Genomic DNA, 18,196 nt, shown 5'->3' on the forward strand with positions numbered 1-18,196 from the left:
TAAAGGGACACAGGTCTATTCACCCCTTTCTAGACCTCTTTGTGTCCATATTCTCACCCAATAGCGCATGCTCTGATTCCAATTAAAATTATATTCTTAAGGGAACAAATGTTAGACCATATACCTGGGATATCATGTACAACTGGTTTATGAAAAATGACATATTATGGGGACAAATGTCAGACACGATGTCTGTGACATTGTATACTAGAAAAACCAATCTTCAAAAAGATAGCAAATAACAATTAAATAAATAAAAGAACACAATAAATGTTAACCCAATTCAGTGCAAACCACACCTACATTTGGAGGGCATCTGACCCAATAAAGGAAACTCACTATCAATGTATTAGTACACTTAGTTTTACATGAACATACCTTGTTCATAACTTTTTCATAATACTACCTAATGACTTTCTATTTAGGACTTCCCCTAAACATGAGAACCCTTGTCACTTTCTCTTAATCACTAATCCCAAGTGATCAACTACAATAATTAGAATAAAGATTGTTGAATTACAGCTCAACTAAACAAATCAAACTCTATGCTTTAAAATATGAATGAAAGCACTAGAATGGTGCCCAAAATAACACAAACAAATACTCAAAAGATAAAACCTAACACAAGGAATCTTCAATACTTGCACACTTCAAATGTTAGGTTTGAGTCTCCTTAAACATCAATGCTTCTTCTAGGATTTTTCCAATTGGCATAAGCAGCTTTGATCTCCTTTAGAAATATAGGAGATTCTGTTTTGATTTGTTTCTTAACAACCTCCAAAAGAATTGATTTGATCACGTCCAATCTAATCAAACAAATCTACACAAAAGCATTTCTAAACCACAACAACAAATCTGATTGAAACTTAATAAAAAATTACGTTCAGAATAACAACAATCATGATATGCTATCAAAGACCAGATGTTGCATACAAGCTGGAACATTCGGTTCGACATCTGTCCTCGTGACAGAATTATGAATTTTGAACAAATCACATGAATTTTTTACTTAATATAAATCTCAATTCCAACTTCTTAAGCAAAGGGTTCAGAATAAACCTCTTGCTAAAACTGAACCACACTTTAAAATCTTGGATTGAAGATCTTCTCATTAAGTGTAAATCCATATATTGTAATTAAACAAATCCCATTAAATCTCTTCATTGATTATTCGTTTAATTAAATCTCCAGTTCAATCTGAGATAAAATTGAGACAAATCTATCTTCAAAGTGGGTATCCAATTAAATATTTTCTTCAATGAAAATCCAAGCAAATCTTCTTATTTAAACCAACTCCAAAATTTTTTAATTAATACATATCTAACTAAATCTTCTTCAAACTTATGGATTAATAAAATAATTTTAGCAAATCTTCTAGGAAATCTTACTGAATATTATTTTCTAAGAGATAAAACAACAAATCTTCCAAGATTCAAACATCAAAAAACACACATTCACTCACAAGTCTTGATCAACAGACTGAGGTCAGATGCTGTGCATAGATGTTGGAACATCTTGTCCAACGTGTAGCCTCTACAGAAAGTTTATCTTGTACTTATGTTGTTTTACCTAATGCAATCAATCAAAAGGAATAACAAAGCTGTCCAATATCTTTCCAAATAATTTTTGAACTAACTAATAGATTGGTAACTTATGCCAATTGATTGAAAAAACTTTTCTGAGCCATCCAATCGATGGGAGCATTAAGCCAATCATTTAGATAAGGGATAAACAATTAACCAAACAATTAGGACAACAACTTAATGACTTGCAACAACTCTATATACAATATTTCCTTTTTGGGCATGATAATCGACTAAAAATGATTTAGCCATTAAATTAGAGAATTATGCCAATTAATTGGCTCATCAATTTTGCCGATGGATTATTTTATTTTTTAAATTTTCCAACTCCTATATAAATGAGGCTCACCTCATTTTCATTTCACGCCACTTTCCAAAGATTTACATTTTCTTTAGAATTTATTTCTCTATTTTCTAGCTTTCTCTCTCTATAAACATTTTTTATTTATTAAAAGTAGCCATAGTACTTTTGAGTGTAATTTTGCTAGTGAGGAATATTTTTTAAGTGGTTGTGTTATTTGTTAAGTTCTTATTTCTCTCTCTAGAAACATTTTTTATTTTATTTTATTTAAAGTAGCCATAATACTTTTTAAGTGTAATTTTTCTTGTGAGGAATATATTTTAAGTGGTTATGTAATTTGTTCATTTTTTTAGAGTGTGGTTTTCTTGAAAAGATTGAGTTTGGTTCATGAGATAATCTAGTCATAAAATTTCTGTTTTTAATTTTTCGAGCTTCGTAGGAAAAAGTTATGTTATTTGTTATTGAGATCAACTTGAAAATCTCTAAGAAGGTTCATTATCTTAGCCTATGGTAAAAGCTATTTTTGGTTGGGGATAAACTTATAAAAATCTCAAGATCAATTTGTATAAATGTTCGTGGGCATAACCAGTATAAATTCCTGTTGCAATCTCTCTAAACCAATCCTTTTTAATTTATGCTATTTACTTCTACTGTTTTATTTCCGCCGCTATTCACTCCTAAGAAACTTCTAACAGGATCTTAATCAAGAAAAATATAAAAGTAATCGCAAATTTTAAATACCACAACTCACCCCCTCTTGTGCTTGAAGTAACTTGTTCAACAAGAATTACTTGGGTCTCCCTACGTTGCATGGTCGTCTTCAACGCAAGGACTTTGAGTTCCTAGAGGAAAAAATTAGTCAGAAGTTAGCATCTTGGCAACATAAATTGTTAAACAAGGTTGGTCGTTTGAATTTGATTAGGTATGTCTTGAACTCCATTCCAAATTATTATATGCAAGTGGCTTGGCTACCTCAATAAACTTGTCATTTTATTGATAGGGTGGCTATGAATTTTTTTAAGGAAAGATAATTCAAACTCTGTTGTGCATCTCGTTGCCTAAAATAAAATCTCCAAGCCCAAAAAGATGGATGGTCTTGGATCCAGAAAGTTAGAGAGACCAATACTTATATGTTGGATAAGATGGTTTGGGGTCTCCGTCGAGACTGTGATTCCCTATGGGTTTAAGTTTTGAAGCATAAGTATATCAGTGAGGAAATGTTCCTTAATATGAAAAAGAAACCAGGATCAAATACTTGGAATCCAATTATTAAAACTCTCTACTTTTAAAGATGAATTTGAATTTAGATTGGGAGATGAGAACTTTTTTTGTTTGTTTTTCAATTGGTTTGGGTAGAGAAATTAGCGGAACATGTTTTCTTTTTGGATATCCATGTTATAGAAATGCGAGTGAATGATGTTTACTTTGATGAGAATTAGAACTTCAATTCATTATGTACTAATATTCCCCCGGTTGTTTATGACCACCTGAAAGCGCTCCATATTTGTTTGAATTCTTTGGTACGTAATTAGTTAACATGGAAAGAAAATTTAGACAGTATCGATATTGCTCGGGATGGTTATAACTAGCTCAACAGGCTTGAATTAATGCAATATACAACAAACAATGACTCTTGGAAGTGGGTGTAGTGTAGCATATTCCTGCTCATATAATGTGAAATTCTTTGGATGGATTTACATAAGTCCCTTCCTATGAGATCAATATTGTGTCATCGTGGTATGCTCCAGGAAAATCTATGTCCTAGATGCAATCAGGACGCTGAGACGACTCTACACTGCTTGAGAGACTATGCATTTGCTACTTGTTTCTGGAAATATATTGTTTTCTTGGACCCACTATTCTTTCAATGGGATAGTGATCGCGACAAAGTGGGTATGTCTATGATTATGACTGTAAGTGCACAGTCTATCGCGTAGCTTTAAAAGATATCGAACCCAAAGGACTAAGAATCGACCTAATGTATTCAATTGTTACTACGTAAATCTAAGGCTAATATTTGATTGATTAGGATCATACGGGGGAAACAGGGAAATAGAATTAAATTAAATTAAGAGGGAATTATACCAGTATGCAATGGTCGGACGTCGGGGATCTAGTAAACTATCGACGCGAATCGTAATTTAAAAATACTTCTCTGTAGAAATCATTAGTTTAAAAACCGTCCTCTCACACTCTCGTGTTTATTGATTATGATCTCATTATTAAACCTAAGTGAGCTAGGTTAATTAGTCTTCATTTGTTTTCAAAAATTATTTTGTGAATAAATTGTTGGTGATCTCATTATCGACAATGGCTCTATCTTTTTGGCTGCTTGTTGGTGGTTGTTGCGCACTAGGAATAAATTGTTTTGTGAATGAAGTGATATCTTCCTATACTTTGAAATTCATCACATTGAATTATGCAAATCTGTTAGCTAAATGTTTTCTCAAGCATAATATGCCTCATTCAACGAAAACAGTCATGTCGAATGCACACAAAAGTAATAATATGATTTTGATAGCAGTTGCCTTGATAATCTTGTGTCTCGGATTTTGGTGGATTGATTTAAAATGCTGATGGTGCTTGGGTTCACGATTTTGCAGGTAATATCGGTTATTTTAATATCCTTCACGTTGAATTGATGACGCTATATAATGGTTTTTGTATGGCTTGTGAATTTGGCTTCAAAGACTTGATGTGTTATTCTGACTCCAACTCTATCATCAAGCTTATCTCAAAGTCTTTTAATGCCTTACATCACTATGTTGCAATTCTTCACAACATTAAAGAGTTTCTCTCTAGGGAATAACAAATTCAAATATTTCATACTTTTAGGGAGGGGAAGACATTTATCGACTATCTAACAAAATAGAGTTGGTAATGATATGACATACTAGTCTTTTGCGGAACCTTATGTTAAAATCTCCACTCTCTTACTAGCAAATGATAGTTTGATTTTATTTTCTAGATAATTTGGCTTGCTTTTCTTTTTCTTTTCTCACTTAAAAATAAAAAAACATATATTTTGATGTAAAGTTCTTTTAAAAAAAAAGAATTATAATTTTAAAAAATAGAGGGAGTAAATGACGCATATTGTGGCTACATTAACAAAAAAAAAAAAACAAATATTTGGTATAAGCTATTTGACTTATTCCATAAAATGTAAATAAGGAAGTAAAGTACGAAAAATATTCATAGTTTTGTTAATAAGATAATTACGCAACTATTTCGCACAAAATTCAGCTGATTAATAGCGCTTAGAACCCCTAAATTTTTTAATATTAGTTCATTCGGGTTATTCATACCCTTGACTTTTAGTTTTGCGTCCATTCAGCCGTCGTCTTACTATCATCTCAACTGTATATACTAGTGAGTACTTAATGCACTTTATTTTTTATTTTTCATAATATTTACTGTTTTTTTGGTTTTTTTTTTTGGATTTGTAGTTCAGTTATGACTCAACCCAAGAATGCCAATTATGGTGACGACATTGATAGAATTAGTGAATTACCTGATAATGCGATTGATTGCATCATCGAAGGCTTGAATGTCCGAGACTTGGTTAGGACCAGTATTTTGTCTAGAAAGTGGAGGTATATGTGGGTTTCAGTCCCTCGACTTGAGTTTCGAGAAGACTTTGTTGGTAGATGCAAGGATTTCAATAACCCTGGCCATATGGCTTCTAGAATCATCACAGAAGTTCTTCTCCTCCACAATGCACCTATTAATAAGTTTATTCTTCAACTCCCCTTCAACTTCAAGATCGTATATGAACACCTAAATAAATGGATTCTGGTTGTGTCAAGGAACCATGTTAAATACATTGAGCTTGTGAACCATGTTAATTCCATGGATCTTGTGGACATTGTGAACCATGGAGTTAGGCCTATTCTCAATCGAATTCCATATCATCTCTTCTCTTGTCAGGAGCTGACTTATTTAAAATTGAGCGGATTTAACTTGACAATTCCCCTTAATTTCACCGGCTTTAAGAGTTTGCTGCACCTTCATTTAGAATCTATTACATTCGAGTTCGATGCACTTCATAGTCTTGTTTCGGGTTGCCCGCTACTTGAGAAGCTTTGCATTTTAAATTACTCAGGCTGTGAATGTTTTAATTTCTCCGCGCCTGCTCTCAAGGTCTTAAACATAGACTCTCACAATGCTGTCAAATCAATTTGTTTGGAGAAAACAACAAATATAATTGATCTTACACTTTTAATTTTTCGGGAAAACGAATCTTGTTTAATAAATTCTTTTCCGAAAGTCCAGAGGCTTACTCTCGGATTAGGTTACAAGGTTAGTCCGATGTTCTCATATTTTCATTAAAATTTTTGGCATTTATTGTCATATATTCATAGCTTTGTCATCTGTATGTATGTATGCACAGATGCCGTATGCAGATATCATTCCTCTAACACAGCTGACAAACTTAAGGTTTCTGGATATCTTTGACATGAATTTAAATAAAAGAGAAGAACTTTTGTATCTTGTCAGAGTACTCAAAAGTGCTTCTAACCTTGTGGAACTTGTTCTACAGGTGACTATGATTATGAATACCCTATGCTTTCTTAGCTTGTGTTTTTTTTTTATTGTCGTTTTTGACATTTTTCTTTAATAATTTAGAGTTGTTACTACTATAATGAAGAGCCTGACCTAGCAGAGGAGTTAGAATGTAATGGTTGTTGCCTTAGTCAACTTAAGACGGTGAAGATCAAAGTTGGAACGAGCTTTAAAAATGAAATGAGTTTGATACGGTTCATACTTGCAAACTCCCCGTCGTTAAAGACTCTTACTTTTGACATTGGTTTTGGTTTCGAAGCATCAGATGCACCTATGTTGTTGAGCCTTTCACAAGACTTGTTATGGATGGAACGAGCATCAGAAAGAGCGCGAATTAAAATCATTCATTTGAAATAGGTGTTCTATTGTTAAATGTATTTGATTTTATGTTAACGTTGCTTTATTCTATAATTTCAATATTCTTTTTAAACCATAACTTTCTCCAAGAGATGAAATAGGTGATTATCTATGGTTACTTATTTTGTTGTGTGTATTTGTGAGTAGTTGGAATTTTGCTTTATTGAAGTTCTTTAAGTTGGTGATGAAATTTCAAATTGGTGTTGGCTTTGTAAAAAAATACCAATCACCATATGAATAATGACTCAAACTATGAACAACATTGTGGCTTCTATTTTTATTTTTGTACAAACAGGTGCAAAGAATCTCTGAGATTTGGGTAATAGGGGTCAATAGATTTTAGCTGCGGTGTCTTGGGGAGTGAAAGATTTTCATAAACAGTGGGATAACAATTAGAATAAGAGTTGTGGAAAGCAAGTGGCCAAGTTGAATAATCGTCCTTAGAATAACAATAAAGGGGTCGTATCATTTTATGAATCCGAATTCAAGGAAGGATGAAAGTTGCTTGCTACTTTGAGCTTGGTATGAAGATCAGTATATGTTGCAAATTCAAGACGTTTTGAAAGAGTATTTGCAATTTGAGTAGTGCTTGAAAGATGTTAGATCAACATCATTAGCTATAACTCTTTTCCTCACAAAGTGTATATCAATTTTAATGTGTTTTGTGTGCACGTGAAGAATTGGATTACGAGAAAGAAGTATAACATTCAAGCTGTCACATAAGAGTGTACTAGGTAAGAAAACAATGGTAGGTTCAATATATAAAGACTCTAATCATAGAGGTTCAAAAGTGATGTTTGACAAGACTCGATATTCAACCTCTATGCTAGACTTACCCACAAGGGTCTTCTTTTTGGAACTCCGTGAAACTAGTTTAGGATCAAAGTAATGCAAGATTGAAAACATGCCTTGCGATCTTTTGGATCGCTTGTCCAATCAGAGTCATTATAGGTTTTTAAGGAAAACTTGTGTGTCAAAGGAGAAGGAGATAGAAGCAGGCCATGTGCCAAGGTTCCACTAATGTGTCTCAAGATTTTTTGAAAACATACCAATGTGATTCCAAAGGAGAAGACACAAATTCACATGTCTTATTCATAATGAATGCAATGTCTGTTGGGGGAGAATATGAATTCGAATGGTTTAATAGGTCGTTCCCAAAAATACCAAATTAAAAAATATTTTCTTTGTGAAATTAGAGTTCAATAAAAACTGCTCCGCAGAACAAAATTTTCGTACAGAGTATATGCTATTGGATTGATCACAGTATACACTTAAAATAGAAATAAAATGAACGAAAGATGAAGAGACTAAATCAATCAACGCTTCAACTGACTTAAATTTCTTTACATGAGATGTTTAAATCGAAACTTTTCAATTGAATAAGAAATAAATTATTACAATTTTCATATTTAATCAAAAGTAAGAATGCTTAAGATCTTGATCTAACACAAATGTAATTCTTATACACGAAATCACTACGATTGCGGTAAAGCCTAACATCATGTAAGTTCTAAGAAAATACTAAACCCAAACATATGATTCTAAACAAAATATAGAAAAGTGAATGAAAGAGAGAATGAGAGATAATACACCAGATTTGTAGTGGTTCAACATGTTCGTTCTCGCTTTGTGCATACTCCACTCTCCAATGATTTTCAATTGAAAATTTGTAGTCTTCCACTATGATTTTTGCAATTTTATCACATATTCTTTTAATATAATCAAAAGATTCAAGATATTGCAAAATTATACAAACTTCAAATCTTCTCTTTGAATGTATACAATGTCTAAAACATATCTCTCTAAGATCTTTACTCGATTTTGACTTCTACTTTCTAGCTTCAAGAAATCAGCTCCAAGCGTCCATTCCACAACCACTTCTTTTATGTCCTACCACATCCTTGTCTCAGCCTTGAAGCCTCAAATTCATATATACACGCTTTCCAATTCAAGGTGCCACATTTGTATAAACAAACCAAGCAATAATGTCAAAAATAAGAAGGATACAAATTTGACTAATCTCTGAGCGAAACAATTTGCCATCTTTAACTATCTGATATGACCATACTTGTTCCCTCAGAATGCAAAATGGAGAGTAGAAATTGCCCACTTGCAATAAATAATTCTCAAAAGAGTCGGAGATGGATCCAAGATTGGCGCCAATCACTTCCTCTAGTTATTTTTAGCAAAAGAGATATTCTCAAGATCTGGGGCGTCGCGCGCTAGCTTCGGATTCCGCATTGGAAAAATCATTTCGCCCATAACTTTTTAACCGTGAGTCCAAATTGAATGTCGTTTGAAGCGTTGGAAAGCTAACACAATGAAATATATTATGATGGAATAAAATGAGTTATTTGATGTATAATTATAGTTGCCATGTATTTATGAAAGTTCGACATTTTGATGATGTGTTAACAATTTCCCATTTTGATGATGAGCTTGATGTTAATGATGTTCTTGGTGATGAATGTGAATTATATGTTGATTATTCATGGAATTGTGTATTCCTTATATTCTATAATGATTATGATCAATTTAAAATTGTTAGGACTATGTATTGGATATCTTAAATGAACACCTGATTAAGTATGAAATTTATGTATATATGAGACAAGTATGTCGGGATTAAGCATATAATTGGAATGACATGGATGTATTAGTTTGTTATGTGTCATTGTGATGGTTTGGTGTGGATAAAATTGTGTTTTTGTTATGATGTTTTTTGTTAATATGATAAATTGTTGTTGTTGTTGATAATATGATGAATTTGTTGTTGTTGTTGTAGACCCTATGGTCAATATGGATAAGTTGTATTTGTGATATAGTGTGAAGTATGATAATGTTGTATGTTGATATGACATAGTGACATGATTGAGACGTGATAAATTACTATGATAGTAATGATATGGTTGTTGCCATAGAACCTTGGCATTGAGTTGATGTTGTTTGAGACGATGTTGTGACGTGTTGTTTATGTTGTGTTTGTGGATGTGTATCATTTGAGTTGCATCCATTGTATTGTTTGAGACGGTCTAAATGGCAAAATGTTTGAGACGACCTTAATGGAAAATGTTTGAGACGACCTTAATGGAAAATGTTTGAGACGGCCCAAGTGGCAAATGTTTGAGACGGGAGTTTTACTCCAATGGTACCACATGCATATGCATAGCAATGATTATGTACATTGTCTAGTAACCATGTTTGATCACTTGGAATTGAAATGACCTAAACATGTGAATTTTGATATATTGAATATGAATGCATGTTTATGTGAAGAGTGATGAATTCTTGAAATGTATTCTTGTTGTGTTTTACATTTCCCATATTATGTTTATTTATAATGATTTAAATTCTCACCCTTCTGTTTGAATGTTACCATTTGTTGGTAACGCGCAGGTATTCTAGAATTTAAGAATTAGTTGTCGTTAGTCCAAGTCGGGTTGTCGCTCTGATACGTAACACTCGGGGGGATAAACGCTAGTTGTTTGATCTTATTGTTGAATAACTATGTTGATACATGAAGAGTAATTGTTGATGTTGAAATGGTTTTAAGTTGAAAAGATGTTATGTCATCAAAGTTGATGAATGTTGTTCCGCTGGTTAATGTTAATAAAGTGGATTCTTGTGGTTTTGGTTCATCCGAGTATCTGTGTTATGTATATATGATAGCATGAGATTGTTGTTAAGTTGTAGCGTAATACTCCAATTGTTTGTGGAAAAAGAACTTTATAACTCTGATTTTCTTAATAATTACAAGGGTAGAATTGGGGTGTTACATTTTGTCTGGCCAAAAAGATAGAATTTAATTTAACTACTTGAGATAAAAAAAAATAGGTTTTGAAATAAATAATTAACTATTTAAACCAAGTTATACTTGCTTTGAAATCTCAAGAGCTATCAACTCTTCTATACCAGTCCCAACCTTCAATAACCAAAGTATAGAAGTAAGAATTCCCCTTACGGAGAGTGTGTGATCAGATAAGGGGAGCAAGCAATCCTGCTAATACCACAGAAGCTGTACCCTGATTTGAATCAAAATAGAACACAATCAATAACAGAAACGATGCACAAGTCAAAATCTTCCAACTATGCTACCTTACATGTATATCATCATTGAAAATAAGATGCGACGAGCTATATTTATCAAGAAGATCGAACGCATTATGATTGGCTAACTCTTCAAACTGAAAAAACAAAAGAATCACAAAATCAAGAAAATAATATATTCAAGAAAAACACCAAAGCCACACATGATGCTGAATCAGATATATAACTTATACAAGAATTTTCTCTCCATTCTTCTGCTTAATTGCATCCATAAACTCGTCTAGAAGCTCCGCATATTCCTAAACCACAATGAACAAACACAATGTTAGCAATATAGAAATTTCACTACAAAATCCAGTGAGTGAGGGATGATCAAACCTTCGCAGTTGCTCGCTCCTGTCTAAGGCCAATGTAAAACTCACCATTCAACAACTTCTCATTATTTGTGCCAACATCAATCGTTATAGGCAAGCACTGTAATTTATAAATATGCAGATAATAATCCATTAATCGATTGATCAATTAGAAAGAAAAACCAAAAAAGAAAAGCATTCGGTCGTTCTTACCGATGAAGGGCGAACACCTCCTAATGCAGTATATAGAGAAAGCTTTCCAACAGGAATTCCCATTCCCTAAAAATAATTGAAGAGAATCATGTTAATATGGAGGTTCATCTGAAAGCTCCTACACCATGCCTCGTTCCTATCTACAACAAAGAAACTAACCATGAATTCTTTAATAGCACAGAACTATTTGAGAACATTTATCTGTGAAATTTTGGTAATCAGCCTTCTAACCGACTAATCCGATTTCAGAACATCATACAGAGCAATCAAAAAGTAAAAGCATTCACATATAAGAAACCAATTCCCTCACAAAAGTGCTTCTAAATACATATAAAGGTGAAATGCTTAAATCTCCATAAACAACTCCAAGACTCTGATATGCCAGTGTCAGAACAGTCCTCCATGAATCTTTCTGCAAAATCCAAAAACGAAAAGAAATCAAGAAACAACATTGTAACATTACCAACATCAGAAACATGATTAAATCGAAAATAAAACCAACCCATGAATTAAAAATAAAAACTTTAAAGGCTTTTAACACCACCCATTTTCTTACCTTTGAAGAATTTGACGAGTTCTTCCACCTTCCAGATCCATAACATGAGCGGTTTCAAGTCTCAAAGAACCATTTATTGTGTTTTTCAATGGAAATTAGGGTTTTGATGAATGGTGATGAAAGCAGTGTGATGTGAAGGAATAAAGAGATAAAGGAAGAAGGGGGACGGAGAAGAAAAGAATATTGGGAGCGAGAGTGAAAAAGAGAGAGACCAGAATAGGGAGATTGTGTAACCGCTACATAGTTCAAGGGGGAGGGAGAGAATGTGTAACATATGAAAAATGGAAGAAGAGGCATCAGTAGTGACGTGGAGACGCTAGGCTCAAAGTTAAAGGAGGACATGTTCTTCTCCACGTGGCGGATATCTTTTCTTATATGGTAGATAACGATTCGTATCGAATTATAATTTTATTTGAATGTTTGTAATTGGCGTAAAAAAAAAAAAGAAAGTAAATGAGAGGAATTTAGATGTTAAAATTCACAAGATAGAGATGTAAGAATAAATAATTAAATATAATTATTTTAATATTTTTGAGTAATTCAAAACAAACAAAATTATATATCACCGGTGAAAACCTGCTCTTGCAGGTAAAAGACAGTTTGGTATAGAGAAAACCAATCTTTCATTTCTACACTCCACGGCGCCGCCTAGTCACCCTCGATTGGAAATCGTCTCACTCATTCTCAACCGTAAGTCTTCGCAATCATAAGTAGCGCACTCTTTTCATTTCTAATCACTCCTTAGTTTTCATATCACATGTTAGGATTCATAACTATGATTAGGGTTTTCAATTTTTTACATTTTGGCAGCTGGAAGCTTTAGATTTTAGCATTCATCCAATCACGTATCATTGCATCTTTTAATAAAAACTCAGTACCGAAAACATTGGATTTAATGAATTTGGCATGACTTTTTTTTCTTGATTTTGTAGTTCACTTATGACTCTCTTCAATAAGAAAGCCAATTGTGATGATCACATTGATCGAATCAGTGACTTGCCAAGTAATGTCATTGATGGCATCCTAGAACACTTGAACATTCGAGACCTAGTTAGGACCAGTATTCTGTCTAGGAAGTGGAGGTATCTGTGGATTTCATTCCCACGACTTAAGTTTGACAAAGAATTTTTCGATTTGTATGACACCGAGGACTTTGAGGACCATGGCCCTGAGGTTTCTAGAATTATCACGGAAATTCTTTTCATCCACAATGGGCCGATATATAAGTTTGCACTTTCCATCCCTTGTGGCTTCAACATCACAATTGGACACCTCATTAAGTGGATTATAGTTTTGTCAAGAAATGGTGTTAAGCATATTCAGCTTGAGAATAGAATTCGAAGCTATCGAATGCCATCTTATCTCTTTTCTTGTCAAGAGTTGACCCATGTTCTAATTCGCAATTTTAACTTGTCAGTTCCGCCTAATTTTGGTGGCTTTAAAAGTTTGCTGCACCTTCACTTAGAAAATATTACATTTGGGATTGGTGCACTTGAGTGTATTGTTTCTGGCTCCTCATTACTTGAAGAACTCTGGATTGTACGATGTTCTGGTTATGAATCTGTTGATTTAATTGCTCCTACTCTCAAGGTCTTCCGCATAGAATATGGTCATGTCATCAAGTCAATTTGTTTGGAAAAAGCAAAGAATCTAATTGATTTTACGCTCATACTTTACAAGGATGGAGTTTTTGGTTTGAATAAAATTTTGCCAGAAATTCAAAGGCTTACCATGGGATTAGGTTCCAAGGTTAGTTAATTTGACTGATAATCCAATCCAATGTTTCCAATATTTACGGTGAAAGTTGTGTTACTTCCAATTGAAGAGTTGTATAAATATATCTTATAGCATTGCTGTTTGTGCATAGATGTTGTATGCAGATATTATTCATCCATCACAGTTGATAAGCTTAAAGTATCTCAAATTAAATGGCGTGAATTTGGATGAAAGAGGTGAACTGTTGTATATTGTCAGTGTACTAAAAAATGCTTCTAACCTGGTGGAATTTGTTTTAGAGGTGACCATGAATACCCTATATATCTTGGCTTATCTTTTTGTTTTAGAGATGACCATGAATACCCTGTATATCTTGGCTTATCTTTTTATCGTGATACTATGATTCTTTATATTTTATAATGCAGACTGATTTGGACCAATATTCTAAGACACAGTTGCCGGATCGTGGGGAAGAGTTAGAGTGCAGTAACGGTTGCCTAAGTCAACTTTTGTCTGTGAATATCAAACTTCGTACCAACTTTCAACATGCAATGAGTTTGATACGATTCATACTTGCAAATTCATCGTCGTTAAAGACTCTTACTCTAGACCTTCATCTCGGGTATAACAAATCGGATTTTCCTATATTGTTTAGCATATCACGAGACTTATTATGGATGGATAGAGCATCACCGAGAGCACACATTGACTTCACTCACCGATATTCAGAGTATCCGTATGGATGACCCAGTTCTGTTCAAGACATCCATTGATAAAGATTTGAACATAGAGTTAAAAAGTTCCCTAAAGTTCCCTTGAGGGGTTAAACCCTATTTCGCCCCCTGCCATTTGGGGCGAATCCGAAAAACAACCCTGTAAAAAAAAAACATAGATTCCGTCCCTGCCATTTGTAGATTCCTCTATTTTGCCCCCTCATTGAATCTGGTCAACAAAAATGATGATGTGGCGAGCTGTGTTGGATTTTTTTGATTTTTTTATTGCTGACGTGGCTGCCAACTAGATTTTTGCAATTTTTTTATTTTTCTAAATGTATTTATTTTTCAAATATTAATTAATTTTTTTAGAAATTATTATTTTTTATTTTCACGCATTTGGCCAAATTAATTTTTATTATAATTATTACTATTAAATTATTAAGAATACAATCATTTTATATTAGAATTTTGAAACATTTAAATGTTAAGACATCAAAATTTTTGCAAGAGGGAGGAGTTGAACCCAGGTTCTCTACCTCATTGAAATATAACCATACCACTAGGCCATAAGCTATGTTGAAATAATATCTCCACTTGTATTTATATGGTATATTGTAAAACGTAAAAATTTATTTAAATAATGAAATTGATATATTAATTAGATATATTTAATATTAACTTTCAAAGATATATTTATATTTATTTTTTAGTTTAATATATTTAATATTTATTTTATTTACGCTCAAATAAAATGAAATATTAAGAAACTAAAATATATAAATTAAATATAAAAAACATAAATAAAAAAAAACAAAGTGGTGAATAAATATTAAAATATTAAAATATATTTATTTCCAGTTTAATATAATAACGTTAATTAATTTTTAGTGTACTATAATAATAAACTAAAATTAAACTGGAATTAATTTTACTGTAGCATTATATCAATAAAAAATAATTAATATATTAGACGTAAAAGTATTACATTTAAATATTTCAGTTTATTATATTTACGTTCAATTAATAAACTGAAATTATATTTCAATTATTTTCAATTTATTATTATTTTATTATTTTTAGTATTTAAATAATAAATATTAAAATTGTTTGTTTAATAACATTTCAATATAATATATTTGAAAATTATATTTATTTATAGAAATAATACTTTCAGTTTTAATATATGGTTGAATAATAAAATTTGGGTTGAATAATACTTATGGTTGAAAAAATACTTTCGATTTAATATATGGTTGAATAATACCTATGTAACATATACATATTGATGCAATTAATGAACAAAGAATGTAAATAGCTCAGTTGGCAAGGAAGTTGTAGAATGGTGTGGAAGGTCTTGGGTTCAAACCTCACTTGAGACAACTTTTTAAGAATTATTAATTATATATTTTGAATGTTAACAATGTAATAATAATAATACATAAATAAAATTAAAATAAATAAAAAATAAAGGGTTATTACGTGGAATTAAAAAGAATTTAAAATAAAAAAATTAAATTCCACGTCAGCATTCCACGTCATAAAATAATAATTAAATAAATAAAAAAATAGCGCCACATCATCATTTTTGTTGACCAGATTCAATGAGGGGGCAAAATAGAGGAATCTACAAATGGCAGGGACGGAATCTGTGTTTTTTTTTTTACAGGGTTGTTTTTCAGATTCGCCCCAAATGGCAGGGGGCAAAATAGGGTTTAACCCATTTTTTTATATATTCTTTCCCTCTATTTTTCTATTTGTTTCTATTTTTTATATTATTTTTTAATTTTAAAATAAGAGATTTTAATTATGTTTAAATATTTTTTAATAGGCTAAATTACCTCTAGGGTCCTTTAACTTATTTAAATAGAACAACTCGGTCCTTTATGTTATTTTTGCTTCATAATGGTCCTTTAAGTTACCTAACGTCCTCAACGTTGGATTTGGTCAAATGCCATGTTAAAAAAGGACGATGTGTCCAGTAAGTTGCTGATGTGTCTAGTCATACGTGTCTAGTCCTATATGCTGATTATTCTTTTATGTTTAAAAGTCATTCTTTTACGTTCCACTTCTAAAATAGAAGGTCAGAAGGTGAAGAAAGTAGAAGGTCAAACAGAAGGTGATGAAAGTATAAGATCACGCAGAAGGCGAAGGTGCTCGTAGACGACGGAGCTGAAGGTGACGCAAGAGCATTGCTGAGGTATGTATCCCATATTCTAAACTGATTGTTGTTGAATGCGTTTCTGTTGTTGATAATAGCAATGTTAGGGTTTGATACTCATTAGGTTGTTGGGTCGTTGATAATTTCCAAGTTTGTATACCAATAATAGGAATAGATGGATGTTTTCTCAAAGGCGACTATGGTGGGTAGATTCTTGCAGCAGTTCGGAGAGACCCCAATGATCAAATATTGCCCATTGTAATGGCTGTAGTTGAAGCTGAGACAAAGGATTCTTGGGCATGGTTTTTTGACCTGCTAGTTAGAGACTTGGGAGGACCAGAAATCTGTAAGAAATTTACTTTCATTTCAGATCAGCAGAAGGTAACATTATTGTCTTAACTTTTTTTGCTTTGTAACAATTCAGTCCTTTGTGTTTTAAAAATGTAACATATTAAGTCCTTTCAAAGTGTAACACTGTTTGTTCATTGACTTGATTAGGGACTATTACCTGCAATAGAGGAGTTATTGTCTGGAGTTGACCAGAGATTCTGTGTTAGACATCTATATAGCAACTTTAGAAAAAGGTTTCCAGGCAAGCAATTGAAGGAATTAATGTGGAAGGCAGCAAAGGCAACCTATCCCCAAGCATGGGAAAGGGAAATGAGGGAGATGAGAAAGGTTAATGGGGAAGAATACAAGCATTTGTTGAAGATTCCTCCTAGATTTTGGAGTAAATCACAATTCAAATATACAACAAAAAGTGATGTGTTGGTTAACAATATGTCTGAAACTTTTAATAGTGTTATTATTAGACCAAGACAAAAACCAATTGTAATAATGATGGAGGAAATCAGAGGGTACCTCATGGATAGATGGGCAACTAATAGAGCCAATATTGAAGAGTATGGTGAGTCCGTACTACCAAGAATTAAGAAAGTGCTAGAAAGAAGGCAAGAATTCTCAAGGTTTTTTATAGCAAGGTAATTCAAATGACACTTCATAAATGACAATAATTCTGAAACACTATACTCATATAATCCTCATTTTTTCAGGTTATCAGGCAACATGATTTATGAAGTGAGGCATACTAGTGTGGCTGAGGAAAAATTCGCAGTTAACCTCAATAAGTTTGAGTGCTCTTGTAGGAGTTGAATGCTGACTGGGATTCCATGCCACCATGCATTGTCTTGCATCCTCGGTAGATCTGAAGATCCTACTGAGTACATTCCTTCCTGGTTTAGGAAGGAGACATACCAAGCTTGCTATGCACCTTTGATATATCCAACAAATGGGGAGAACTTGTGGGAATTGACACCATATACTGACATTCTTCCTCCCCCATCCAGAAAGGCACATGGGAGACCAAAAAAGAGAAGAAATAGAGATGCTGATGAAAAGAGGAAGGATACTACAACTATTTCCAGAAAGGGATTGCCAAATAAATGCTCAGCATGTGGTCTATCTGGACATAAACAGATCATCATGTCCATCTGCACCAAGACAGTCCAACAATGCAACCACTGCACAATCTCAAAGTACCACCACTGTCCCCACCCTAACTCCCACAACTGTCCAATCTCAAACACCCACAACTGCCCAATCTCAAAGTACCACCACTGTCCCCACCCAAACT

At 32.9% G+C, this 18,196-nt stretch overlaps 4 protein-coding genes across 4 annotated transcripts; 3 read left to right on the top strand and 1 right to left on the bottom strand.

Annotated features, from left to right (window-relative positions):
- The first annotated feature begins 5,337 nt into the window (after positions 1-5,337).
- On the top strand, positions 5,338-6,804 carry LOC131618944 (F-box/FBD/LRR-repeat protein At1g13570-like). The gene is made up of 3 exons (XM_058890091.1): positions 5,338-6,183; positions 6,275-6,424; positions 6,511-6,804. Exons 1-3 carry the CDS (start codon positions 5,338-5,340, stop codon positions 6,802-6,804), a joined length of 1,290 nt encoding a protein of 429 aa, XP_058746074.1.
- Positions 6,805-10,672: 3,868 nt separating this feature from the next.
- Positions 10,673-12,600, bottom strand: LOC131618946 (NADP-dependent malic enzyme-like). The gene is made up of 8 exons (XM_058890092.1): positions 12,550-12,600; positions 11,746-11,829; positions 11,418-11,483; positions 11,230-11,325; positions 11,085-11,150; positions 10,905-10,988; positions 10,812-10,826; positions 10,673-10,726 (listed from the first exon to the last, which is right to left on the bottom strand). Exons 1-8 carry the CDS (start codon positions 12,598-12,600, stop codon positions 10,673-10,675), a joined length of 516 nt encoding a protein of 171 aa, XP_058746075.1.
- Positions 12,594-14,474, top strand: LOC131617148 (F-box/FBD/LRR-repeat protein At1g13570-like). The gene is made up of 4 exons (XM_058888507.1): positions 12,594-12,663; positions 12,906-13,722; positions 13,841-13,990; positions 14,115-14,474. Exons 2-4 carry the CDS (start codon positions 12,913-12,915, stop codon positions 14,433-14,435), a joined length of 1,281 nt encoding a protein of 426 aa, XP_058744490.1. The 5' UTR covers positions 12,594-12,663; positions 12,906-12,912; the 3' UTR covers positions 14,436-14,474.
- A 2,350-nt stretch (positions 14,475-16,824) lies between these two features.
- On the top strand, positions 16,825-17,715 carry LOC131618947 (uncharacterized). Its single transcript, XM_058890093.1, has 3 exons — positions 16,825-16,944; positions 17,062-17,543; positions 17,616-17,715. The coding sequence occupies exons 1-3, from the start codon at positions 16,825-16,827 to the stop codon at positions 17,713-17,715; spliced, it is 702 nt and encodes a 233-aa protein (XP_058746076.1).
- The last annotated feature ends 481 nt before the right edge of the window (positions 17,716-18,196 follow it).

This window comes from Vicia villosa, linkage group LG7 (assembly GCF_029867415.1).
Source record: "Vicia villosa cultivar HV-30 ecotype Madison, WI linkage group LG7, Vvil1.0, whole genome shotgun sequence".
Lineage (NCBI taxonomy): Eukaryota > Viridiplantae > Streptophyta > Magnoliopsida > Fabales > Fabaceae > Vicia > Vicia villosa.